Genomic DNA, 25,824 nt, shown 5'->3' with positions numbered 1-25,824 from the left:
TTCTTTGAAAGTACTGAGAGAAGCGAGAATTGATCCTCCTATCCAGGTGCTGTACTTCCGCTCAGGTGGGGCAATCACCTTGATCTTCATGTGGCTTGGAGCAAGAGCAGTGATTTCCTTTCTCATACGTTCTGCTATGCCAGGAAACATTGTTGAGCCACCACTAAGCACAATGTTTGAAAATAAATCATTTCTAATATCAGCATTGCATCTCATGATTGAGTTGTAGGCTTTTACGTGAATTCCTGTTGCTTCCATTCCAACCAATGATGGCTGGAAGAGGACTTCAGAGCAACGGAACCTCTCAGAATCAATTATAATCACATTTCCATCAGGAAGCTTGTAGCTCTTCACAATTGAAGAACTATTTTTTGCATTTTCAATCTCCTGTTCAAAATCCAGTGCAACATAAGCAACCCTCTCCTTCAGAAGACGAAAAAATTCTCTACCGACAGGTTTGTTAAATACATAACAACCACTCTCCTGGAGAATCTTCATGAGATATTCAGTAAGATCATGACCAGCAAGATTTAACCGCAAGATAGAATGGGGAAGTGCATGTCCTTCATAGATAGGGACAGTGTGGCTCACACCATCACCAGAATCAAGCACAATACTTTGTTGAGAAAACAGCAAACGAATTAGTGATACATTAAAACAATAATGAACCAGAATATGCTGGTATTCCATCTGCTGCTTACCAGTTGTACGACCACTGGCAAAGAGAGAAAGAACAGCCTGGATTGCGACATACATGGCTGGCACATTGAATGTCTCAAACATGATTTGAGTCATTTTCTCTCGATTTGCCTTGGGGTTAAGTGGTGCCTCAGTGAGTAGAATAGGATGTTCCTCGGAAGCAACGCGGAGCTCACTATAAAATGTATGGTGCCAGATTTTCTCCATATCATCCCAGTTGTTTACTATACCATGCTCAATAGGACATTTCAACATCAAAGAACCCCTTTTAGACAGAGCTTCATCACCAACATAGGCATCTATTTGTCCCATTCCAACCATGACGCTATGACGAGGACGACCAACTATACTTAAGAAAACAGCCCTTGGAGAATCATCCCCAGCAAAACCAGCCTAAAGAATCAAAAACCACAATATTATTCATTAGTAGGTCACATAGGGAGAAATACAGTAAGGAGCTTAAATTGCGAACAGTTTATTCTAACTAACCTTGCTCATTCCTGTTCCATTGTCAATAACAAGAGGTTGAATTTCCTCCCCATCAGTCATCTTGTAAGGACTTCAAATATTTATTTTGCAAGTATAATTTAGGTGAGACATTACTGGTACAAATAGAGAGAGTGAAAATTGTTCATAAAATCAGTTCTGTATGCGAGAAACTTCGTCATTTATATAGTTTAATTCTCTTTTTTCTTTAATCTTCCTTCAGGTGAGATGGATTCTCATTTTTCCAGTAGCAATCACAAACTATTAGCACATGAACCTCTCCTTTAGCCTTAAAGGCAGAGAAAACAACAGAGAACAGCACAAATGACAGAGTGAAAATGTAACGTAAAAGAATTATTACGAATTAGGATAGATTTATATGACCGACCTGGACCTTTCACTCTTAGAAATCAAATTTACAGGTTTATGAGCCTTCAACCAATCCTCACCTGATACCACATCACAACCTCCTAGCTTGATGATTCTCATGTAATTAGGGATGGAAAACGGTATAGTTGCGGGGAAAACCCGCGAAGGCCCCCCCCCCCCCCCCCACCCAATGTGCTAGTTAAATCACTTAATCTAAAGGCTTCCTTTTTCCTATACAGTATGTGACTTTCCTGCAATTGTTCCAATCTACACATCAATAACAAACTCAAAAGTTAAATGTATTGATATTCATGATAGGTTCCCGCCAGTTAGCTCTACTTTTCTTTTGCATTGGTTCAATTAATTTTTCTTGTTGTCTTGCAAACTCTACAGCTTGACTCAATGACACTATTCTATGCAATCTAACAGCAAAATTAATTTCCTAATCCATCAATTAAACTGACAAGAAGTAATTCTCAAGTATTATAGCATATAGACTTATTATTCTTCCATTAATACATTCCCAGGAATCTAGCCAAATATTCTAGATATTCCGTAGTAAATTCTCCCCAATTAACCACACGAGTCAATTGATAAGAATGAACCAGGCTTCAGCGGTTCCCGCCCAAGTGTAGAGTTGCAATAGAAAACTTCTGCAGAGGATCTGAAATGTGGCAAAATGTAGATACCTTTCACATTTACGGTTCATCTGTTCTATCAACTGTCTCACAAGAAGATTAGTTTCCTCAATCTTCTTGTTCATTTCTGCAACTCGAGCATTGTTTTCTCCTATGTAACCTTGTAACTGATTCTCCAGCCTTTTGATTGACTCTTCAAATTGTCTTGATTGAGTACCTTTTGCCATGTTCTCAATCATAGGTGTCATAATGAGACTCTGGTACCAACTGTAATGTATAATGAGCTCCAAATCAACTATAAGGAAAGAAAAGAATGTCTCCGGCAGTGAATTTGATGCTGCGATGAAGATACAAAGCAGAATAGAGAGAATAAAATGATTAGAGAGTAACACGTCATATCAGCTTTCTCTATCCAACTGTCATTTAAAATCCCTCCAAACCCCTCCCCCCCCCCCCCCCCCCCCCCCACAACACACACACACACATCTTTTCCCTTCCATTTCGTTACAGAAAACAAGTAGGTAAGGAATAACAAAGGTTAATTTGTGCCGTTAGAGTTCACTTAAGCAATTTGAAGATATTTAACAGATGGATTTTCCAAAATCCTATTTCTCCTTTCAGCTCAAGAAAAGAAAGAGCAAAATGCTGAAAATTAGCTAGTAGTATTTCCAATATACATGTCCCAACTCTAGACAAAGATATATCAGTGCACTTTTCACAATGGTACATGTTAGCTCCACAAATACTCTAAACCTGAAGAAAATTCACATTCATCAAGAAAGGCTGTATAAGAATCACTAGATATTTAAGAAAACATGAAAATGCGGGGTGTCAGACATTGAATGTGCTATATATGGCAATAATAAAAAATAATTTGCCATCTTTGAGACAACATTCAATAAATGAGTTCGAAATAATTAGTTAGATATAGTTTTTCACTTTTGGTAAATCAAAAGGTATTCTTTCACACTCGGCCAGAGAAGAGATTATAGAGGTTTTACAATAAAAACAATCATATTAGGTTTCTTGCAAACTAAGTAGGCGTTTGGCCATAAGAATTATTCACTTTATTCCGGAATTTTTTTTCACTTTTTTCACTTTTCAGCGTTTGACCATAAGAATTCCGAATATAACTTGAAGTTGTATTCCGGAATACCAAAAACTTGTTTTTCAAAATTTTTCACTTTTTACAACTACGGTGCCATTTGGCCATGAAAATTATTCACTTTTTTCTGGAAATTTTTTTCACTTTTTTCCGGAATCAGCGTTTGGCCATGAAAATTCCAAATACAACTTGAGGTTGTATTCCGAAATACCAAAAACTCAAAAAACTTATTTTTCAAAAAAAAAATTTTTGGTATTTATGGCCAAACTGCACCTACATTTCACCAAAAACTACAATTTCAAAAACTATGGCCAAACACAACTTCAACTCCAACTCCAACTCCAAATCCAAAAAAAGTGAATTTTTTTTTTTTGGTATCTATGGACAAACGGGGCCTAAATTTTACTAGCGCACTGTAGACTCTTTCACCAAATACATCATCCTACACTAATCTTGATAGCATACCTTTGGTAGTTTACTTCCCTAGCTCACTTTGCTCTCAAACTTGTTTTCTTTAACAAACTATCACAGTTCTTTCGTTCGACTTGTGTTCAACTTGCCCACTTTTACATTCCACATAGATCCAAATGTCACACACCGAAGTACAGAACAGATAAACGATCTCTAATTTAAGAAAAGCCAATAGAATGACTGCTACAAGACATCGCAAGACTGCAATTCTAGCAAAGGGTGATGAACTTAGTAATACAGAATGTTAAGCTCATGTCCAGCTATGATAATCACCATTCTGAAGCTATAGTAGCCTTAAAGGTCTTCCCTTTGCTTTGTGGGGCAAAAAAAGAAGAAAGGGATCTTGCTCTTTAAGTAGATGGTGTCATTTATTGGTGGATGCTAACCATGCTTAGATGCAGATCCAGGATTTAAACTTTATGAGTTCAACCTTTAACATTTTTAGCATTAAATTCATCGTAATTTTAAAGTTATGGGTTCGTATCCGCTATTTATTGTCATTTTAATGAATTTTTACACATAATTTATGCTCTAAATCGAAATATTGGTGTTTTATTTTTTAATAAAGTAAGTTGAAGAAAGTATTGGGATTAAATGGACCTTGTACTAATATGCTGCATCTGCCCCTGACCATGTTTCCCACAAAACTAAATCAAGAACTTCCCAAGTAACACAAAAAGTTACTATATGAAAATAGGGATAAGGCACCGTTACCCCCCTGAACTATACCCGAATTTGCTACGACACACCTTACCTTTCCTGCAGGTCCTATTACCCCCTAAACTTATTTAAAACGGAATAATTACCCCCTAAACGCCGATGCCCACTCTCATATGGGAGAGCGACATACACTCTCCTCGCTACACATGTGTATTTATTTGTTTTTTTTTTTTTTTTAATTTTTCAGCTTACGTGTCAATTTTTTTTAAAATAAAAATAAAAAACTGAATTTTCATTAAAAAAAAATGAGTTTTAAAACCCGTCTTTTTTTTTAATTTGAAAATTTGATTTTTTTTAAACCCATTTAAAAAAAAAAAAAAAAAACTAAAAACATGGATTAAAAAACCTGAATTTTCTTTTAAAAAAGGATTTTTAAAACCCTTTTAAAAAAAAAAAAATTGAAAATTTGTTTTTTTTTTTAAAACCCGTTTTTGAAAAAGAAAAAAAAACTGAAAAATGATTTTTTTTTTTTAAATATGGAAAAATGGATTTGTTAAAAATATGGAAAACTTGATTATTTTTTTAAAATGTCTTAAAAAATCTTGATTTCATTTTCTTAGGACACTTTTATTTTTCAAATAAAATCCGGAAAAATGTTTTTCTTGCCAAAATGTGAAAAAAACTGAATTTTTATAAAATTTTGAAAAAATTAATTATTTTCTTAACATGTGGAAAACCCGTTTTTTTAAAACTAAATGTGGAAGACTAGATTTATTTTCAAATTTTTAAGAAAATGCGATTTTTAAGAAAAAAAAATTAAGTTTTCCCCTTTTTTATGTTTCTCACTCTCTCAAAGAGAGTGAAACACACTCTCTTTGCCACATCAGCGTTTAGGGGGTAATTATTCCGTTTTAAATAAGTTTTAGGGGTAATAGGGCCGGGGAAAGGTGAAGTGTGTCAGAAGCAAATTAAGATAGTTCAAAAAAGAATGGTGCCTTATCCCTATGAAAATATATCATACATGTAGACTGGTTGGCCGGTTAATTCGCACGAGCAAAGCTAGATCAAGAGCCAAGAAGAAAATCATATAAGTTTCTTTCCCAGTTTTGTGGTTCATCCCCCATTTTATAAATTGTGGCAGAAAAGACTAGTTCAACAAGGTATGGAAGAATTTCACACCAAAATAAAATAAACTGTTTTATAGAGCCGGCGAGAAATTTATCTTGAAATCCTTTGCTCGAAAACTATTCAGTGCCGAAGTTAGGATCTTCACGAAGGGTGTTCGAAAATATAAAGAAGTAAACAAACGAAGAAGCAAAGGGGGTTCAACATTTACTACATATACATAAAAGATTAATACATAAACATGCCCTCAAACTTGGCCTCAGCTGGCACGTATGCCCTTCATCTTTGAGCGTGCATAAGTAGGCACCTCAACTTATATAAAGTTGAACATGTAAACATGACATAGCACACAAATTTTGGAGGTGTCTTGATCATTATTTTATAAGAGGAGTGTTCAACCAACAAAGTGGAGACAAGTTGAGGTCCCTACTTGTGCACACCCAAAGTTGGAGGACATACTTGTCAGATGAGGCCAAGTTTGACGGTTTAGGACATACTTGCCAGATGAGGCCAAGTTTGAGGGTCTATTTATGTATAAGGCATAATTTTAACCTTGTATATATAAGGTAAAATTTTCGCCGAAACCCCTACCTGGCTCCGCCCCTTCCACCTAATATCTAATGAATAGTTCTCCTATTGATTAACAGTCCCATCAGTCTTTGACTACATAAATTTCTTAATAAAATTTTGACATGTGCAATCAGTGAAGACAGTTATTTGGGTAATCTGATCCAATAATCAATTTAGTTACACCGCAAAAGCATTCCATATTGTCAGAAAGGTCTCAAACAGTCTAGTGAAACAATAAACAGCATTTTATAATGACAGGAAATCATCAAACAAAATGTCAAACTGCAACTAAAATCAAGATTCAGGATTGAAGCATACGTACCTGTATGGAAATAAAAATCCTTTGCTAATTCAGCATTGAGAGCGTAAGAAAAACAGAGTACTTTTTCTGGACGTAAATGCAATTAAATGGAGCTTCATAAGGTCACTTTTCTTTATTTTGTATCAGAAAAGTCACTCGATTATTGTTATTTTCTTATCTATAAAGTCACCCAACTAGTTGAAATGATATTTATGGTAGATATTTTTGACGTGGACTTTTTTCATCCAACCTTTTAAAAATAAAAAAAGGCTTAATACATATGCAGCCACCTAAACTTGTCTTTTTTTTATTTTGGCACCTCAACTAATTGAGTCCTAAACTTGTCATCAAGTGTGTCTATCAAACACAATCCGACTCACATAGTATTCCAACTTCAATTTAGCAACATGCTAATATATATTCTAATTTAATTATGCTATCTTTTAGCTAAGATTAGCAGCAATTGAGAGGGAAAAAAAAGTAGCTCTTAATTAAACTGTCAGTGAAAGAGCAAAAACCGACACATCCATGACCTAAAGAATAGCTTACCACATGTCTAAAATATTACTCCACCTTCATTTCCCAATTTAATTTCTGCTTTTAATAAAAATCAGATTTAGAGGGTTTAATAGACACACTTAAGGACGAGTTCAGAGGTTCAATAGGAACAACACTTAGTTGATGTATCAAAATGAAAAAAAATGACAAGTTTAGGGGCCCGCATATGCATTAAGCCATAAAAAAAACTATCCATTTAAACCATTAAATTGATCTGCTTCACTTATTTGCTCCGCTAAAATTAAATGGATAGAATATATATGTGTAACTATATATATTCAATTGGGATAAGGCACCATTACCCCCTGAACTATACCCGAATTTGCTACGACACACCTAACCTTTCCCTGGGCCCTATTACCCCCCTAAACTTATTTAAAACGGAATAATTACCCCCCTAAACGTTGATGTGGCAAAGAGAGTGTGTTTCACTCTCTTTGAGAGAGTGAGAAACATAAAAAAAGGGAAAACTTAATTTTTTTTTCTTAAAAATCTGCATTTTCTTAAAAATTTGAAAATAAATCTAGTCTTCCACATTTAGTTTTAAAAAACGGGTTTTCCACATGTTAAGAAAATAATTAATTTTTTCAAAATTTTATAAAAATTCAGTTTTTTTCACATTTTGGCAAGAAAAACACTTTTCCGGATTTTATTTGAAAAATAAAAGTGTCCTAAGAAAATGAAATCATGAAAATCAAGATTTTTTAAGACATTTTAAAAAATAATCAAGTTTTCCATATTTTTAACAAATCCATTTTTCCATATTTTAAAAAATCATTTTTGCTTTTTTTTTCTTTTTCAAAAACGGGTTTTAAAAAAAAAAACAAATTTTCAAATTTTTTTTTTAAAAGGGTTTTAAAAATCCTTTTTTTAAAAGAAAATTCAATTTTTTAATCCATGTTTTTAGTTTTTTTTTTTTTTTTTAAATGGGTTTAAAAAAAATCAAATTTTCAAATTAAAAAAAAAGACGGGTTTTAACACTCATTTTTCTTTTTTTTTTAATGAAAATTCAGTTTTTTATTTTAAAAAAAATTGACACGTAAGCTGAAAAAATTTAAAAAAAAAAAGAAGAAAACAAATAAATACACATGTGGCAAGGAGAGTGTATGTCACTCTCCCATATGAGAGTGGCGTCGGCGTTTACAGGGGTAATTATTAGGTTTAAATAAGTTTAGGGGGTAATAGGACACGCAGGAAAGGTAAGGTGTGTCGTAGCAAATTCGGGTATAGTTTAGGGGGGTAACGGTGCCTTATCCCTATTCAATTTGATATCACTTGAATATCAGGTTTAGTGATTTTATAGGTGAAATGACATAATAGAATTACTTTTCTGTTAAAAAATAAAGAAAAGTTACTTTTTCAAATAGTAATTATCATTAGTTATGTGACCATTTGAAAAATCAAGTCCAATTAAAATGGAAACTTCGAAGCAAATCATAATTGCTCTTGGACTATTTCCCTTTTTGTTCTTTTCCTGCGGAATCTTTTGTAATATATGCTCGCAAGTTTCCTTTTGGTTTGAATTATTTTAACTGATTCGTTTCTTTAACAATTGTCTTTTCAGCAAAGCCAGCAAAATTTTCTCTGTGCCAAAGTAACGAAAATTCAAATATTTCTAGCATAATATTTTTTCCACTATATACTGGTGGTAGGTCTGTTTGATTTCAATTACATTAACTGATTATCATAATAGCTAAATCAATTCCAGTATGACATTAATGTTTGATCACTGCTACAGGAAAAAAATACTTCTAATGTTTAGTTTGAATACAGAAATGTGTCTTAAAATCACCCAAATAATCAATTATTTAGAGAAACATGTTTGATAATCCAAACCAAATATGCCCTAGATGTTTCGTCTTAAACAATTCATTGCTTTTATTGTTGTATACCTTTTTTTTTGCTTTGGGATATGACCATCGACTATCCAAAACACATAGTGTAACTTATTCGATTTAAACCGAGCGAGTGGTGAATTATAACAGTTTGAGTTCGTTGCTTTTCTCTGATCTTACTCAACATTCACTTTTTCTTGCCACATTGGGGCCAAAAACAAAGTTCCTTTGGCCTATATAATTTTCCAACCATATAGGTATTCGTTCATATCACCTACACAATTGCTTTGCAGTTAAATTCACAATAGAAAGGTGTCGAACAAGAATATTTTCTTTCAAATCGAATAACATAGGAGTTTCTTAATACCTCTCAAAGCTAAAAAAGATCCAATCCGAACCCAAAGAATACAAAACATTAAAACGTAGATCTATCATTCTGTTAACAAAACTTAGAACATATGATTCTCCTAAAATATTTGAAGCAAAGCGAAGCAAATCCGCATTCCGCATAACTCAGAAGCTCTGCTTGTCATAAGATTAAATAACCACCAACTGTGCCCAACCTGAAAAGCAATAGAACAAACTTCAGTCACAGTCTCGCAAAGATGTTCCATCGTCATGGCTTGCTAGCCAAGCTAGATTAGCATATGATGACAGAGCAGCTATAAACTAAAATTTCAAATTGATTATTTCCTCAAAAAATAAATGATCTCTGGTTGAATATCATTCATTTGAAAAGAGAGGATTAGTTTATCTAACCACTCTTAGAAGCATTTCCTGTGGACAACTGACGGACCAGATTGATCATACTGGCCCTTCGTTATACACATCTGCACAGAAAGTACAAGTTAGTGCTGAACCCATTGATCTTAAAAGAAATTATCAAGAGGACATTCACAATTATTTGGGAATGAGACGTAGCTGATTGGCCAAATAAAGCAAAAAAGAAACTAACTTGTTTGAAAGTACTGAGGGAAGCTAGAACTGATCCTCCTATCCAGACGCTGTACTTCCTCTCAGGTGGTGCAAGCACCTCGATCTTTGTGTGGCTTGGAGCAAGAGCGGTGATTTCCTTGCTCATACGTTCCGCTATGCCAGGGAACATAGTCGAGCCACCACTAAGCACAATGTTTGCAAATAAATCTTTCCTAATATCAGCATCGCATCTCATGATTGAGTTGTAGGCTTTTTCGTGAATTCCTATCGGTCCATTTCCAAACAATGATGGCTGGAAGAGGATCTCGGGGCAACGGAACCTATCAGCATCAACATTAATGACTTGTCCATCAGGAAGTTCATAGCCCTTCTCAACTGATTTTGAGTAATGTTTTGCCTTCTCAATCTCCTGTTCAAAATCCAGTGCAACATAACCAATCATCTCCTTCATATGAATGATAAAAGTTATTTCAACGCCATTTTTTAATTTATAACGACCCTTGGAGAGACCGTCCTGGAGAATCCACACGAGATAATCAGTAATATGGCGACCAGCAAGATTTAACTGCGAGATAGCATGCGGAAGTGCATGTCCCTCATAAATGGGGACAGAGCGGCTCACAGTATGACCAGAATGAAGCACAAGACCTTGTTGTAAAACAGCAACTAAATTAGTGACTGACTATAACAGTAGAGAACCAGAATATGCTGGTATTCCTTCTTTCCCTTACCAGTTGTGCGACCATGAGCAAACAGAGAGAGAACAGCCCGGTCTCCAACATACATGGCTGGCACATTGAATGTCTCAAACATGATTTCAGTCATTTTCTCTTGGTTTGATATGGGATTAAGTGGTGCCTCAGTCAGCAGAACTGGATGCTCCTCGGGAGCAACACGAAGTTCATTGTAAAATATGTGATGCCAGATTTTCTCCATGTCATCCCAGTTTCTTACTATGCCTTGTTCAATTGGATATCTCAGAGTCAAAATACCCCTTTTAGACTGAGCTTCATCACCAACATAGTGATCTTTTTGTCCCATTCCAACCAGGACTCCAACATGGCGATGACGACCAACCATACTTGGGAAAACAGACCTTGGAGAATCATCCCCAGCAAAGCCAACCTAGAGGCACAAACAAGCAGTCATTATTCATTAATAAGTCACATAGATAGCAATACAGTTAGCACCTAGCATGGAGCTGCAATTGCAAGCAGTTTTTTCTAACTAACCTTGCTCGTTTCAGTTCCGTTGTCAATAACAAGTGTTTGAATATCCTTCCCATCAGCCATCTTGTAAGGGCTTCAAATATTTATTTTTCAGGTACAAATACAGAGTCAAGGTGAAATTATTCACAAAATCAGTTCGGTGCGACTAATTTCTTCCTACAAGTATATAGTTTGATTCTCTATTTATCTCCCTTCAAGCTCAAGGTGAGACAGAATGGTGCAGTGGGAGTTCATTCACGCAATCAGAAGATATCTCACTCATGTTCAAAGCCCAAAACATGGATTTCCCAAAATCCTAAATTCTCCTCCCTGGCCATGAAAAGAAAGAGCAAAATGCTGAAAATTAGTTACTGTTCTATTTCCAAACTAACATGTCCTCACTGTAGACAAAGATGTAACAGTGCATCTTTCACCATGATACAAATTAGCTGCACAAATAGTCTAAATTGAAGAAAATTCATATTCATAAGATGGAAGAATAGGAATCACTACAGTTAAGGAAACATGAAGAACCCGAAAGAAGTTCACAACACGATCAAAGATTCTAGTTTTACAGAACTAGAGAGAAAAATTCATTTTGTAAATCCTTTTAGCTCGATGACTTCCCCCTAAAGTCTAATGAATATTCTCCCAGAGGTAAATTGTCCCGTCAGTCTTTGGATTTTCTCCTTTATAAGCACCTTATGAGTCGGTACACAAATTTGTAAATTAAAACTTAATGTGCGCTGAGTGAACAATTACACGGATAATCTGAAACAATTAGGTGCACACTGAAGCATTCCATAATATAATGTTAGAAAGGCCTCATCTACTTTCACTTCGTAAGCTCGTTTAACAAGTATTGTAAAACAATAAATAACACGCTTTTTTTTGCATAATACATAAACAGGCCTTCAAACTTGATCTCAGCTGGTATAAAGTTGAACACGTAAACACAAATACTGACGTGGCGCTGATATGGCACATAAGTTTGGAGGTGTCTAGATGATCATTTTGTAAGTTCGAGTGTTCAACTGACAGAGTGAAGGCAAGTTGAGGTGCCTACTTGTGCACATCAAAAGTTGGAGGGCATACTTGTCAGCTGAGGCCAAGTTTAAGGGTTTGCTTATGTATTATGCTTTTTTTTTTTTTTTTTTTTTTTTTTTTGTGGAATTTTATAAAACAACTTTCAGGATCAAAGATGAAAAAGACAATTTTCTGCCAAACGAAACATGTTCAATAACATTTAAAGAACCACATGAAACCATCAAACCAAGTGTCAAACTGAACTTAAAATCAAGAGAGTTCATTACTTGGCTGTTCATCCAAGTTAGGGAAATTACACGGTAAAGTGACTTTTATCTTTTATGTAAACAATAAAATCACTCATGTTTTTCCCATTATCCCCCAAAATCACTCCTCACCTGAAAAGTGAGAGAAAAACTTGCTGACCATCAAGAAGGGTATAAAAAACTAACCATAGCGCCATTATCTACATATGCAGTTGGAAAATACCCGAATAAACAAAACCATAGTTAATATATAAGCATCAACTAACTAGAGCATACACATCATAGCAGGGGAAAATCTAGGAGGGCACAAGGGGGTTCATCCGAACCTCCTTAATAAGAAAATTACACTATATACGCAAAGTCAAAATTATTTTTCTGTGTATCTAATATATCGATGTTCAATCTTCTTGATTTTTTCTTGTTGTTTACTTATTTATATTTTGAATCCCGCCGTGTCCTGGCTTCGCGTCTCTGCCGCTGTAGTAGACTTGGGTCACAATCCAGTATGTAAACTTCACTAAATTGATGAGAAAATAAATTCTTGAGATAAATGATGAATTGGAGCAAGAGGATCTATATTTACAGAATTGCATACAGATGAATTTATATGGTTGGGTATAAAACCTGAACGAGAAAGAACATTTAGGAGATTAGAAGTGGAAATCCGATATCCTATAACTATAGACTGAAATAACGATCAATGCAAATAAAACTGAAATTTTGAATCAAATCATTGTAGCTCATTGAGTAATTATTCATTTCTATTTAGGTTTTCTTTTCCTAAAAATAGTGCTGACCACATTTTGATCCGCCTTTTAATGCTCAGAAACCATTTGGAATAATTGGCATAATACATAAACAGGCCATGTTCAAAATAATGAAGATCAAGTTGATAATGAAGATAGTGATCATGTTCAGAATGACCAACATGAAGTTGTTGATGCTCCAGTGGAAGATGATGTGGTTGGCCAGCAACCAGTTGCTATTGATGTTCTAGAGAGTTCTCTCAGAAGATCTATTAGAGAGAAAATACCTTCATCTCGTTATTCTCCCAATGAGTTTGTACTCTTGACTGATGGGGAAGAACCTGAAAGTTTTGATGAGGCCATGGATAGTGAAGAAAAAGAAAGGTGGTTTGATGCTATGCAAGATGAGATTAAATCCTTGCATGATAATTATACATTTGATCTGGTTAAACTTCCTAAAGATAGAAAAGCTTTGAAAAACAGGTGAGTTATTAGGGTGAAACATGAAGATGGCGGAGTGTTGTGTGAGGCCTTTTGGGGAAAACCGTGTGGGCTTGGCCCAAAGCGGACGATATCACATCATGTTAAGAGTATCTCTGGGCCGTTTTAGCCCAACAACTAGTATCAGAGCCAATGGTTTGGTGGGACGAGCGTGAAGATGGCGGAGTGTGGCGTGGCGCCCGGCTTATTGCCTTTGCCTGTTTATGGGCCGGTTTATAACCTTTACCCTTAGCTTTGAAGACGCATACACAGCCTTTGGGCTTCGGTGACCGTAAATACTCCAGTGTGGGTGGCACACAGACATGTTGAATCTCTGATCCGTGGTATGATAATGAGCCACGTGAAACTTAGTTTGAGGGGGAGATTGTTGGGTGTGCGAACAAAGTACCACATTGGTAGCTGAAAAGAAAAAGGAGCTACTTATAAGGAGTTGGATACTCTTAATGATATGAGGCCTTTTGGGAAAAACCGTGCGAGCTTGGCCCAAAGCGGACAATATCGCATCATGTTAAGAGTATCTTTGGACCGTTTAGCCTAACACATAATACATAAACAGGCCGTCAAATTTGGCTTCAGCCCGCAAGTACGCCTTCCAACTTTGGGTGTGCACCACCTCAACTTGTATAAAGTTGAACACGTAAACACGAATATTAACGCGACACACAAATTTTGGAGATGCCTAGATCATCATTTTGTAAGTTGAAGTGTTCAACTGACAAGTGGAGATAAGTCGAGGTGTCTACTTGAGCACATCCAAAATTAGAGGGCATACTTTTCAGCGGAGAGCCTGTTTATGTATTATTCCTAAATAATTTTTAGTTATAGAGGTCTTTTTGCCTTATCTTCCTCCTCATTTGAAAATGGCAGAGACTTCCTCCTCTGCTCTTTTTGAATTGTATAATACCGTCCTGAAAGTTCCCACTGGTATAAGTTTTGAACTCCAAGACGTGGAGTTCTAGAGAAGAAAATGAGGCAACTGTCTATAACCTACTTATATCAAGGGTAAAGCGTTAGGCCCTGGTGGTAATTACTCCTAATTATCGTGTGGCTTGAATTATATAAACAGATTCTTTTGTTTGACAAATTTTCTGATCAACCCCAATTACGACCTATATAATGGGCAGGATTCTTGGTATGGATAACCTATTTGGGTTATGGAACTCTTTTACCTTAAAATAATATTTTTCGATGAAATGGTTGTAATTCCAGTGAAGTTGGTAGGAAATAGCAAGAATGATATTACATGAAATAAAGTGAAAGTTTAGTGATTATGTGGTTAGAAAATAAGTTTAATGATTTTACCGCAATTATACTACAAGCTGAATGACGTTCTGAGAAATTTATCCTTGAATAAATTAATACTAGTAACTTATATAAAAATAACAATGACAATACAAAGTAACAAAAATTAAATTAGGTTAAAACAGACAAAAAGGAGAAAAAAAAAAAAAACATGTCTAACACTCAACTGGAAAAAGAGCTTGCTTTTTGTTAGCAATTTGTACACTAATTTTGCAGTCTGATAATTTCATGCACTGCCTTTTCATTCTCTAATGAAAAGGGCATGTGAATCAACAGTCACTTATTCTTCTTGCCAAAGTGGGACAAAAATGCTTCTCCTGTCTATTGAATTTGCAGACTATATTTGCACTCATTCATATCACATGAGTATAACATCTTCAAAGCTAAACAGAAATCCATTCTGAACCCAAGTAGCATACTAAGCATAAAAACATAAATCTATCCTTCTAAATTCACCATCTCTTGTCGATGTATTTTCTCGTAAAAACTAAATACACATTCTACGCTACTGAAAAGTCTGCTTGTGTAACCAACTGTTCTCGACCTGGAAAGCAATATAGAACATAAGCATTAGTCACATACGATCAACCAGTTTCCTGCTTACTAGCTATATTACAAAGAAAATAACAAAGCCCCGCCAAGAAAGAATAGCAACAGACACGCTCACCGGATTGAGCATCACTTCAAAAAGGAAACATTCATTTGAAAGAATTTAACTAAAGAGGATATTAAGTTCTCACCAAGTTTAGAGACACTTCTTGTGGACAATTGAGGGACCACATTCATCATATTCCCTATTTGTTATAGGCATCTGCTTGGGACATAGATATTAGCTGATAACTCCGATGAGCTTAAAAGTACAAGCAGACGATTATAGTTAGAATTTGGAGCCAATTATTTGAGACTGAAGGCTTAATAGATGGATTTATTGATCAGTCAAATAAAGCAAAGAGAAACTAACGTTTCTAAAAAAACTAAGGGAAGCTATAATTGATTCTCCTATCCAGGTGCTGTACTTTCTCTCAGGTGGTGCAATCACCTCGATCTTCGTGTGGCTTGGAGTAAGAGCAGTGATTTCCTTGCTCATACGTTCTGCTATGCCAGGAAACATAGTTGAACCACCACTAAGCACAATGTTTGCAAATAAATCTTTCCTAATATCAACATCACTTTTCATGATTGAGTTGTAGGTTTTTTCATGAATTCCTATCGGTCCCTTTCCAACCAATGATGGCTGGAAGAGGACTTCAGGGCAATGGAACCTCTCAGCACCAATAATATTGACTTGTCCATCAGGAAACTCATAGCCCTTGTCAACTGAAGAACTATTTTTTGCCTCCTCAATCTCCTGTTCAAAATCCAATGCAACATAAGTAATCCTCTCCTTCATATGACGAACAATTTTTAATGCAGTGGATAACGTCTCTCTATCTGATTCGTGAGATAATCTGTTAGATCACGACCACCAATATTTAACCTCGAGATAGCATGGTGAAGTGCATGTCCCTCATAGATTGGGACTGTGTGGCTCACACTATCACCAGAATCAAGCACGATACCTTGTCGGAGAACAACAAATGAATGAGTGACTAATCAAAACAGTAGAGAACCAGAATGCATACTCCATCTGCTTACCAGTTGTACGACCACTAGAAAACACGGAAAGAACAGCCTGAATTGCAACATACATGGCCGGAACATTGAATTCTTCGAACATGATTTCAGTCATTTTTTCTCGGTTTGCCTTGGGGTTAAGTGGTGCCTCAGTCAGAAGAACAGGATGCTCCTCTGGAGCAACACCGAGCTCATTGTAAAACGTATGGTGCCACATTTTCTCCATATCATCCCAGTTTCTTATGATACCGTGTTCAATGGGATATCTCAGAGTCAACATACCTCTTTTAGACTCAGCTTCATCACCAACATAGGCATCTTTTGGTCTGATTCCAAACATGACGCCAGTATGACGAGGACGACCAACTATACTTGGGAAAACAGATCTTGGACAATCATCCCCAGCAAAGCCAACCTAAAGACACAAACAACACAGTTATTGTTCGTTAGTAGGTCACATAGGGAGCAATGTAGTTAACACCATACATGAAGCTAAAATTGCAAACAGTTTTTTTCTATCTAACCTGGTTCATTGCAGTTGCATTGTGAATAACTAGTGTTTGAATATCCTCCCCACTAGCCATCTTGCAAGGACTTCAAACACTTATTTGGCACGTACAATTTAGGTGAGAAATCGATGGTAGTATAAATACAAAGTCACAGTGAAAACTATTCACAAAATCAGCTTAGTCTGTGTGAAATTTCTTCCTTTTATGTATTGTTTGATCAAGCTCAAGGTGAGATAGATTTTCATATTTCCAGTAGAAATCACCTGCTATTCATGAAAAACCTGCAAGGGGAAGAAATAACAAAGGTCAATTGGTAACCGTAAGCAATAAGAAAACTCTATCTGAAGGTGATCATGCTACCAGCAAGCTTAATCAAGAACTTACCCAAGTATCACAAAAACTTACTTTCTTTTATGTTAATTTTGTAATGCTACCAGCTCATTGAGAGATGTGGAGTGCACGAGTCTGCCAAGACAAAAAGTTACTTTGTGCAAATATATCACTTATGTAAATTGGTTGACTATTTAATTTTGCACGAGCAATGCTCAATCAATAGGCAGAAACCGTGGATTCAATCCACAGGACTAATTCAACAAGATATGGAAGAATTTGTCCCACCTAGGACGTAACAGGCGAGAAGTTGTTCAGACCAAAATCAATTAAGCTGGTTTAATAAAACCAAAGAGAAGATTTTATTCCCTTAGGGATCAATAGTACTATCAGTGTAATACATCTTTTGTAATCACTTTCTTTATGAGTAAACCAATCACTAAAAATTGCAACAAATAGATATATATGAACTCATTATTTTAAAGATGAAATGGAGAGCACATAATTCTTATATGCTAGATCCGCTAAGTCAGAAACCCAAAATTTAGTGAACCAATAACAAATTGCAAGCACATAAATAAATACAAGTGAGACAAAGACAAAACCAAATTAGGGAGTTAAACACTGAATGGGAATTGGGATTGATCATCAAAGAGAATTGAAACTCTTACCTATTGCCCTTTACAGTATTGAGAGCGTGAGAAAAACTTCTAGTAAATAAACAAAAAGAATTAGAAAACAGGAAAAAGAATTATCATCCTATGTTTTCCGTCTTGCATACAATTTTTTATTTGGTCTAATCAAGGACAGAGAAAAGTTTTGGAACTGTGTGAATTCTCAGTATAAGAAGTATTTATATAATTAGATAATTTAAAAAGATAACTACTCCCTCCGTTACAATTTATGTGAACCTTTTCGGAGCATAAGGGTCAAACTTTATAACTTTGACCAAAAATTTTGACACGAATTTTTCAAATTTATATATTTAGAAATTACATAAAAAGTATTATAAGTCATGATAATTCATAATTCAAATAACTTAGAAAAAATGTAAGGAAAAAGTGGTCAAAGAAGCACCTCGTATACTTCCAAAATAGTAATATATTCAGACAAATTGAAACAGAGGGAGTATATAATTTTGTTATTTAATAAGCATTCCTAGTATGAATGATAATTACTCCCTCCGAATAAAAAAAAATGTCCACTTAGCCTTTTTTTTCTTGGATAAAAAAAGTGTCCACTTATCAAATCAGGAAAAAACTAACCTTGTTTTTTCAAATTTTTTCCTATTAAGTGCTATGTGATTAAATCCTAATACGTATTTAATTAGGGCAGTTTAATCAAATTGCCTATTTTTTTCTTCTAGGAGTTAGAATTTTCTTAACGGGTGTGCAAATGACTAAGTGGACATTCTTTTTTATCCAGAGGAGTAACCTCTTATAATAGACTAGCTTACGTATTCAGTTTAATTACCTAGGAGTGTGCATGCAGTTTAATTACCTAGGAGTGTGCATTTAATTTTTCGGTTTGATTTTGCATTAATCGATTTCAATTTTCGGTTTTGAAAAAATATCTTTCAATCCAAACCAAAATAAATGTGGTTTGGTTTGATTTTTCTTTTCTCAGTTCGGCTTTTTCAGTTTGGATTTTCGGTTATTAAGTTGTGGCATATAAGAGAGTACGGATGTAATATAATCAAATAGTTATATAAGAAAGACAGAAAAAGAATAACTATTATAATGAATGAAGTGGTAATGTTGAATCTATTAAATACTTTTTCTAAATTCAATTCATATAATTTAAAAGTAAGAGGAAATAAGGTTTCTTGGCCTCTTACAATTTGAGTAAAAGAAAATTAGATCTCTTATGCGTAAAAAATGAAGATCTCTTGTAAAAAGGTTATAAAATAAAATAAAAAGATTGTAAAGGACCAAAAATTCATTTCTCCCAATAAGATAAGTTACATGTACATACATTAGTTTGAATTAATAACTCGATCAACTCCTAGTTTTATGATAAATTGAATTGAACCAATGATATATTCTATCAAAACTTTGGAAAGTATTGTCTAGCATTTCTGTACTAAATTTCTCCTCTTGTCTGACAATTTACTGCTGCTTATATTTATGTATGTACTACTGAATAGTGGGATGTAGCACGGGCCCAATGACTTGTTAGTCTAATTTTAATATACAGTTGATCAATTTTTGGTCCTGACGCACTTTTTAGTCTTCGTTCAAGTCTTGAGGACAATAAGCTGGAAGGCACAAATCTTTGTACTCTGGCATGGCATAGATATCTTGAGCAGTAGAGGTAGTTGAAGAGATTTTGTTTCAACAACTATGTTTACTATTGCAATTTGCGCCCACTCCTACCTACAATGCCTCCAATATTGGAAAGAAAGGAGGCATTATATATTGAATAACTTGAAGATAGAGAACCAACATAGTGTGAAGAATTCTAACTCTTTAACCTGATCATAGTAATTTATACATCAAATATAATGTAACAGAAGCTCATATGCAGATACACTTCTTGATGCTAGTTGTAGGCTTCTTGATATCACAAATGAACTTTCACTCTATGCTTTTACTCGTTGGACCCGTATTTCAATCGCTTGTGTATTTACTTTGAGTTCGACAAGCTTCATTTTTGGATAGAGCTATCCAGTATCTTCTATGTTGTGATTTGCAGTGGAAGGAAGTTCTTTTACTTAAGCTAATTGAGTAATAGTGATGTGCCATCCATATCACCAAAAATTGTGAAACTCATAATGATATAGCTACACACACTTGGGCGGCGTAATGGTATATGAGCCCGTATGATCAGCTAGATAGTCGTCATCTCGAAGATCTGTATCTATAAGAAAAAAGGGACAAATTCAAGTTTCGATCTTAAAGGCTCGAGAAGATATCTATATATAGACCGAGTTTATATCCGTTTGATGCTTACCTACCTTTGTTCCAGCAAGTGCAATTGGAACAGCAGGTTTTAAACAGCAAAGTTCAGGTATCTACTGCATAAAATGCAATAAATGAGTAAATACCCATCAGGCCATTTACAATTCGGCTATCTCATCAAGACATTTCAGACTAATGAACCAAACAAGGCATTTAGACAAATTCCAGGAGAGGAAGTTGTTAACTAAGCTATGAAACTTGTTTATGTTAAAGTCAACATCCACATTCAAGAAGCGAATGCTAATTAACTTTGAACAACTCCTAAAGAATATTCATGTTAACTTGACAAATGAATCAAAGTATTCATTCCAGCAAAATGAATTATAGTTACAATGTTCTCATTTCTAATCTTCATCTTCCTTTGAAAAGAAGCGAATGGGAGACTTTAACAAGTTCCGTACCGATGTTATTTTTTTTTTTTTTAATTACCAACCCGTTGATGCTCAAATTCAAATGGCATAAAATATGCCGAGAGAAATTTGAGAGGTAACTAAGGAAGCAAAGAATTTCACATCATGAAGATTGATCAACCAGTTATTCGAGCATCACTAAGAACAATTCATAAACAGAACACCCTATATAAAAGTTTGGCCCTTCCTTTCCTCTTGCAGGTGCTCCATCTGCTTTGCCTTATTCTCTTTCTAAGAATACTATTTCAGCAGAGCAGTAAGATATGAGCAGCATATGCTTGATCACTTTTAGTGGTATTTCTAATTTCTCATCTCCTAAATGTGTATAGTAAAAACTGCAGCAGAAGTGACGAATGGAATGAATATATTGAATGCCAAGGCTCAGCTTATTATTAGTTTTATACATTTCTATTCAAAGTCAACTTTAACATTCGATGCTTCCAATCAACTACGCCAAACGGCCTCTAGAGTTCAGACCAGTAGTCTTAGTAACTTCCTTTCACAATCAGTGTTGTTGCTCGAAAACCACCCAAGGACTGGATCTGCAGCCTAAGCTAGAAATGGTAAACCATCATTCTATTTAGAAGAATCCTTCAGTAACAAGCTGTTTATGATAGTTACCTGATACGTATGGTATGCAATGGAGAAACTAAAAGGCTTGTAATTGATATTCCTGATGCGTGAAATCAAGGGAAGAGATCCATCAAAAGCCAAAGCCAATCAATAAATTCCAAGATTTAGAAAAATATACTTATTATAACCAAACACCAAGAAAGATGTCCATCTACGTATGATGAAGCAGTTTTATGCAGAGTACAGGCATGAGGAGACATTAGAGAAAGCTGCAAACTAAAATTATCAACAACACAGTAGACCAAATTAAAGACAAAATTCAAGACTACGATAATATTTTTATGAACTTTGAAGTTAAGAAAACTTTAAATACAAAACCCCAAGCAAATACAGAAAAGGGACATACAACACAGGATAAAACAACGAAACATAAAAAGAAAATCAGGGGATAAAGTTGAAATCAAGAAGAAGAAGAAGATCATCTCAGATGCAACGAAACATATGAAGACAAAGCCACGGCGAGACAGAGAAGTCAGAGTACTCCTAGTGAAGAAGCCGAAGAAACCGAGAGCAAACGGTGGAAAGCGGAAAGTTGAGATTATAACTTCAAAGAACGGAGATGATGCGTAAAAGCAGAAGACCAGAGAAGAACAACCACTGGGTTCTCGAGTCTCTTCGCCTCTCATTACCGAAAAAAAAAAATCATAAATTTCTTATGAGATGATCACACACTTCAATATATTCACTTATGCATTTAATTTTAGAGGATGCATTGTTTACGAAACAATAATTGTGTAATTTGGCAATTTGACGGATTATTAGTCAAATAAAGGAGGGGAAATGTAGCAGTTCGTCTAGCATTTAGCGAAGTGATTGGACACGACTTTTAGGGAAAAGACGGTTCATTCATTCATATCACCTACCATGGTTTTGTGGTTAAATTTAGCAATAGAAAGGTACAACAAGAATCTACTCTTGCAAATTGAAAAAATAAGGCAAGCCCGGTATGAAACAGAACAGACATTAGTCTGTATCTACCATTTTCATGGCTTACTAGCCAAAATACTTGAAATAAAGGATTAAACGCGAGTGAAGTTAAATCAGCATGTTCATACAGAGAAACTAAAAACTGAAATATCATATGGCTCACAAAATTAGATATCACATCAAAAAACGAAACATATCTCTGACTGAAATAGCATTCATTTGCTGGAATTTGAAAGGAGAGGATTTAAGTTATCAAACCACTCTTAGAAGCACGTCCTGTGGACAATTGAAGGACCAATTTCATCATACTCGGCCTTCACTATCCACATCTGCAGACCAAGTAGAAGTTGGAAATGAGTAGTTAATTGAATTACTGATCGGTCAAATAAAGCAAAAAGAAACTAACTTTTCTGAAAGTACTGAGGGAGGCTAGAACTGATCCTCCTATCCAGGTGCTGTACTTCCTCTCAGGCGGGGCAATCACCTTGATCTTCGTGCGGCTTGGAGCAAGAGCAGTGATTTCCTTCCTCATACGTTCTGCTATGCCAGGAAACATTGTTGAGCCACCACTTAGCACAATGTTTGCAAATAAATCTTTTCTAATATCAATATCGCATCTCATGATTGTGTTGTAGGCGTTTTCATGAATTCCTTTCACATCCATTCCAGCCAATGATGGCTGGAAGAGCACCTCAGGGCAACGGAATCTCTCAGCACCAATATTAATGACTTGTCCATCAGGAAGCTCATAGCACTTCTCAACTGATTTTGAGCAATTTTTTGCCTTCTCAATCTCCTGTTCAAAATCCAGTGCAATATAAGAAAGTGTTTCCTTCATATGATAACCAGTATCTGTACGAATTAGGTCAAAGTTACAATTGTAACCACTCTCGCAAAAAATCTTCATCAGATACTTTGTAAGATCATGACCAGCAAGATTTAACAGTGAGATAGCATGGGGAAGTGCATGTCCCTCATAGATGGGGACAGTGCGGCTCACAGTATCACCAGAATCAAGCACAATACCTAGTTGAAAAACAACAAACCAAATTAGTGTGACTAACTAAAACAGTAGAGAACTAGCTTATGCTGGTATTCCATTCTGCTTCTTACCAGTTGTACGACCATTAGCAAACAGAGAAAGAACGGCCTGGATTGCAACATATGTTGCTGGAACATTGAATGTCTCAAAAATGATTTGAGTCATTTTCTCTCGGTTTGCCTTGGGGTTAAATGGTGCATCAGTCAGAAGAACGGGATGCTCCTCGGGAGCGACACGGAGTTCATTATAAAATGCGTGATGATATATTTGCTCGACATCATCCCAGTTGCTTACTATGCCTTGTTCAACAGGATATCTCAGAGTCAAAATACCTCTTTTAGACTGAGCTTCATAACCAACATAGGCATATTTTTGTCCTGGTCCAACCATGCACCCTGTGTGACGAGGACGACCGACTATACTTTGGAAAACAGCCCTTGGAGAATCATCCCCAGAAAATCCAGCCTAAAGAAACAAAGGAGACAGTTATTGGTCATTAGTAGGTCACTTAGGGAGCAATACAGTTAACACCAAGCATGGAGCTGAAACTGGAAGCAGCTTTTCAAACTAACCTTGCTCGTTTGAGATCCGATGTCAATAACAATTGTTTGAATATCCTTCCCCTCAGCCATGTTGTAAGGACTTCAAATATTTATTTTGCAAGTATAACTAAGGTGAGACACCACTGTTACAAATAAAGAGAAAGGTGAAAATTGTTCATAAGAGATAGATTTTCATATTTCCAGTAGAAGTCACCAGCTACTAGCACATTGTGAAAACAAGTAGGGAATTCATGCTGATAAGTTATGATTACATTAAGTTTTGATGATTTGACAAATGTGATCTGTTCCCTTGGAGATAGGGACCAGATAGGATCAGTGCCCTTGGTTATCGTACAAGTCAACTCTACAGCTGTAAAGGCTGCTGCACTGTACCGACTGGCAGCAGTGCAGCAGCACAGCTGCAGCGTGCTTGCTAGAAGCCAAACCAAAAGATGAAATGTCCCTATCCCTTATCACATGATTCTCACATGCTCTCTAATATATATACAACATGTTACAAGGTTTAGCGTAACACTTGCAAATTTGAAAAACACATTTTCTCAAGTGCTAGCCACCACTGTTCTAAAAGTCTTCTCAAGAACAAGGCTGCCACAAACTCAAGGACCAGATCCCGACAACTACTGAAGATGTCTTAAGTCCTTAGGTTTGTTGAGTTCTTGTCATTTTATTAGTTACTTGTAATCCTACTCTACTTTCAATAAGTATCATTGTAGGACAGATCTGAATTTTTGATGTTTTGTTTTCTTGACTAGAGTTAGTCAAGCTTTGTAGCTTTGCAATAGAGTTATTGTAAAGGGCTTGCAATAGAGTTATTGGAAGGGTTGAGGGATTAAGGGTTTAATTCCTAGGTTGCAAGAGTTGTAATCAGAAGTTGTTCTGTGTAGTGAAGTTGGAAATCCTACTCCAGTAGGTCGTGATTTTTAATCCGTTGAGCAAGGAGTTTTGTTTTCCACATAAATATCTTGTGTCATTTACTTTCTATCTTTTTTTCTTGAGGGAACAAATAGAAAACCTGGTTCTCTATACTGTTTGGTGGACTCATAGTTTTTGTCACATGCAAAAACCCACAAAGGGAACGAGTAACAAAGGCCAATTGGTGCAGTAAGAGTTCACTCAAGCAATTTGATAATACTTTTCTTTAGTTGGTTCTGTAGCAACAACCTCAAAAGAATAAGAAAACTTTACTGATCATATTGTTTCAGTTTCTATTGGAATCAATCATTATGAATATCATCCACATGAAATCATATTATATACCCAAGTGTCAAAATGAACATAAAAATAAGACACAAAAACCAAAAATTCAGTTAACCAACAAATTGTTTTGAAACCAAATTCAATCGATCATCAAACAGAATTAAAGCGTACCTTCACGAAAACGAATTCATTGCTACTTCAGTATTGAAGGTGTAAGGAAAATCAAATGATGAGAGCCTTTTTGATTTGGTATAACAAAGGAGTGAAAAAAGTTAGGATCCAAACTCCTACATCCTATGCTATGGAACCGTGTAAAATTGTAAACACAGGACAATCATCTAGTAACTTTTATTCTTTTTATTAATATTATTAAAATCACAATCACAAAAAGAACTTACTTTAGCCGATTGAGGGTGTACAGGAAATAACCTTTCTATATGCCAAGATAGGGGTAAGGTACCCTCCCAACACCCGGACTTGTGAATTACACTGAATGTGTTGTTTGTTGTAAAATCACAAAATTATTTTTTGTAATAAAAAGTTACCAAATTTTAGCTAAGGAGCACATAAAGTGGCAAAATATATTTTTAAGGGAAAAGCTCAAATATGCTATTGAAATATCAAAAATGACATATTCATGCTACTCGTTAATAGTTGCTCATATAAAATGTCACAGCGGCAATACATTAAGTTCATTCGTGTCACTAAACACTAACGGAGCCTTACTACAATCAGATTTTGCCGTGTGGCATTGTCGAAACACCTCTCACCCCTTTTTACGAGTTGCATATGTGAGTCACTTCGTTAAGTTCAGTGGCATATTTGAGTATTTCACAA

At 35.4% G+C, this 25,824-nt stretch overlaps 3 protein-coding genes and 1 pseudogene across 14 annotated transcripts in view; all 4 read right to left on the bottom strand.

Moving 5' to 3' along the window:
* Positions 1-25,824, bottom strand: part of LOC132033916 (actin-104-like) — a 60,092-nt gene that overhangs the window by 6,895 nt on the left and 27,373 nt on the right. Inside the window, exons 1-3 of one of the 10 annotated variants that reach the window (XM_059424074.1) lie at positions 6,446-6,613; positions 1,189-1,258; positions 702-1,092 (exon numbers count right to left, since the gene is read on the bottom strand). In XM_059424074.1, the coding sequence (XP_059280057.1) occupies positions 702-1,092; positions 1,189-1,248 (451 nt within the window). In that variant the 5' untranslated portion in view covers positions 1,249-1,258; positions 6,446-6,613. The other 9 variants (XM_059424073.1, XM_059424070.1, XM_059424072.1 and 6 more) reach the window with 9 other exon arrangements.
* LOC132033915 (actin-100-like) lies at positions 9,582-11,160 on the bottom strand. Of its 2 annotated transcripts, none has more exons than XM_059424067.1 (4): positions 10,986-11,160; positions 10,519-10,878; positions 9,773-10,435; positions 9,582-9,647 (listed from the first exon to the last, which is right to left on the bottom strand). In XM_059424067.1, exons 1-4 carry the CDS (start codon positions 11,043-11,045, stop codon positions 9,582-9,584), a joined length of 1,149 nt encoding a protein of 382 aa, XP_059280050.1. In that variant the 5' UTR covers positions 11,046-11,160. The 2 variants fall into 2 exon arrangements, with proteins under 2 accessions (XP_059280050.1, XP_059280048.1); XM_059424065.1 differs by having other exon boundaries at positions 9,773-10,401; positions 10,485-10,878; positions 10,986-11,057.
* LOC132033921 (actin-104-like) lies at positions 15,127-17,078 on the bottom strand (annotated as a pseudogene).
* Positions 21,144-25,521, bottom strand: LOC132033918 (actin-100-like). 2 transcript variants are annotated; one of them, XM_059424083.1, is made up of 6 exons: positions 25,386-25,500; positions 25,159-25,224; positions 23,800-23,912; positions 23,299-23,692; positions 22,592-23,211; positions 21,144-22,514 (listed from the first exon to the last, which is right to left on the bottom strand). In XM_059424083.1, exons 3-6 carry the CDS (start codon positions 23,857-23,859, stop codon positions 22,449-22,451), a joined length of 1,140 nt encoding a protein of 379 aa, XP_059280066.1. In that variant the 5' UTR covers positions 23,860-23,912; positions 25,159-25,224; positions 25,386-25,500; the 3' UTR covers positions 21,144-22,448. The 2 variants fall into 2 exon arrangements, with proteins under 2 accessions (XP_059280066.1, XP_059280067.1); XM_059424084.1 differs by lacking the exon at positions 25,159-25,224 and having other exon boundaries at positions 25,386-25,521.

The sequence above is a fragment of the Lycium ferocissimum genome, chromosome 10, assembly GCF_029784015.1.
Source record: "Lycium ferocissimum isolate CSIRO_LF1 chromosome 10, AGI_CSIRO_Lferr_CH_V1, whole genome shotgun sequence".
Classification (NCBI taxonomy): Eukaryota; Viridiplantae; Streptophyta; class Magnoliopsida; order Solanales; family Solanaceae; genus Lycium; species Lycium ferocissimum.
This window is presented reverse-complemented; position numbering and strand designations above follow the sequence as displayed.

Bases quoted from the DNA above. Each gene is read 5' to 3' on its own strand.
- LOC132033915 (XM_059424067.1), bottom strand. From the start codon at position 11,045: ATGGCTGATGGGAAGGATATTCAAACACTTGTTATTGACAACGGAACT. The intron at 10,879-10,985 runs GTTAGTTAGAAA...TTGTGCCTCTAG, and splicing joins ACGGAACTGAAACGAGCAAG to GTTGGCTTTGCTGGGGATGA. The intron at 9,648-9,772 runs GTTAGTTTCTTT...CTTTCTGTGCAG, and splicing joins CCCTCAGTACTTTCAAACAA to ATGTGTATAACGAAGGGCCA.
- LOC132033918 (XM_059424084.1), bottom strand. From the start codon at position 23,859: ATGGCTGAGGGGAAGGATATTCAAACAATTGTTATTGACATCGGATCT. The intron at 23,693-23,799 runs GTTAGTTTGAAA...TTGTTTCTTTAG, and splicing joins TCGGATCTCAAACGAGCAAG to GCTGGATTTTCTGGGGATGA. The intron at 22,515-22,591 runs GTTAGTTTCTTT...CTTGGTCTGCAG, and splicing joins CCCTCAGTACTTTCAGAAAA to ATGTGGATAGTGAAGGCCGA.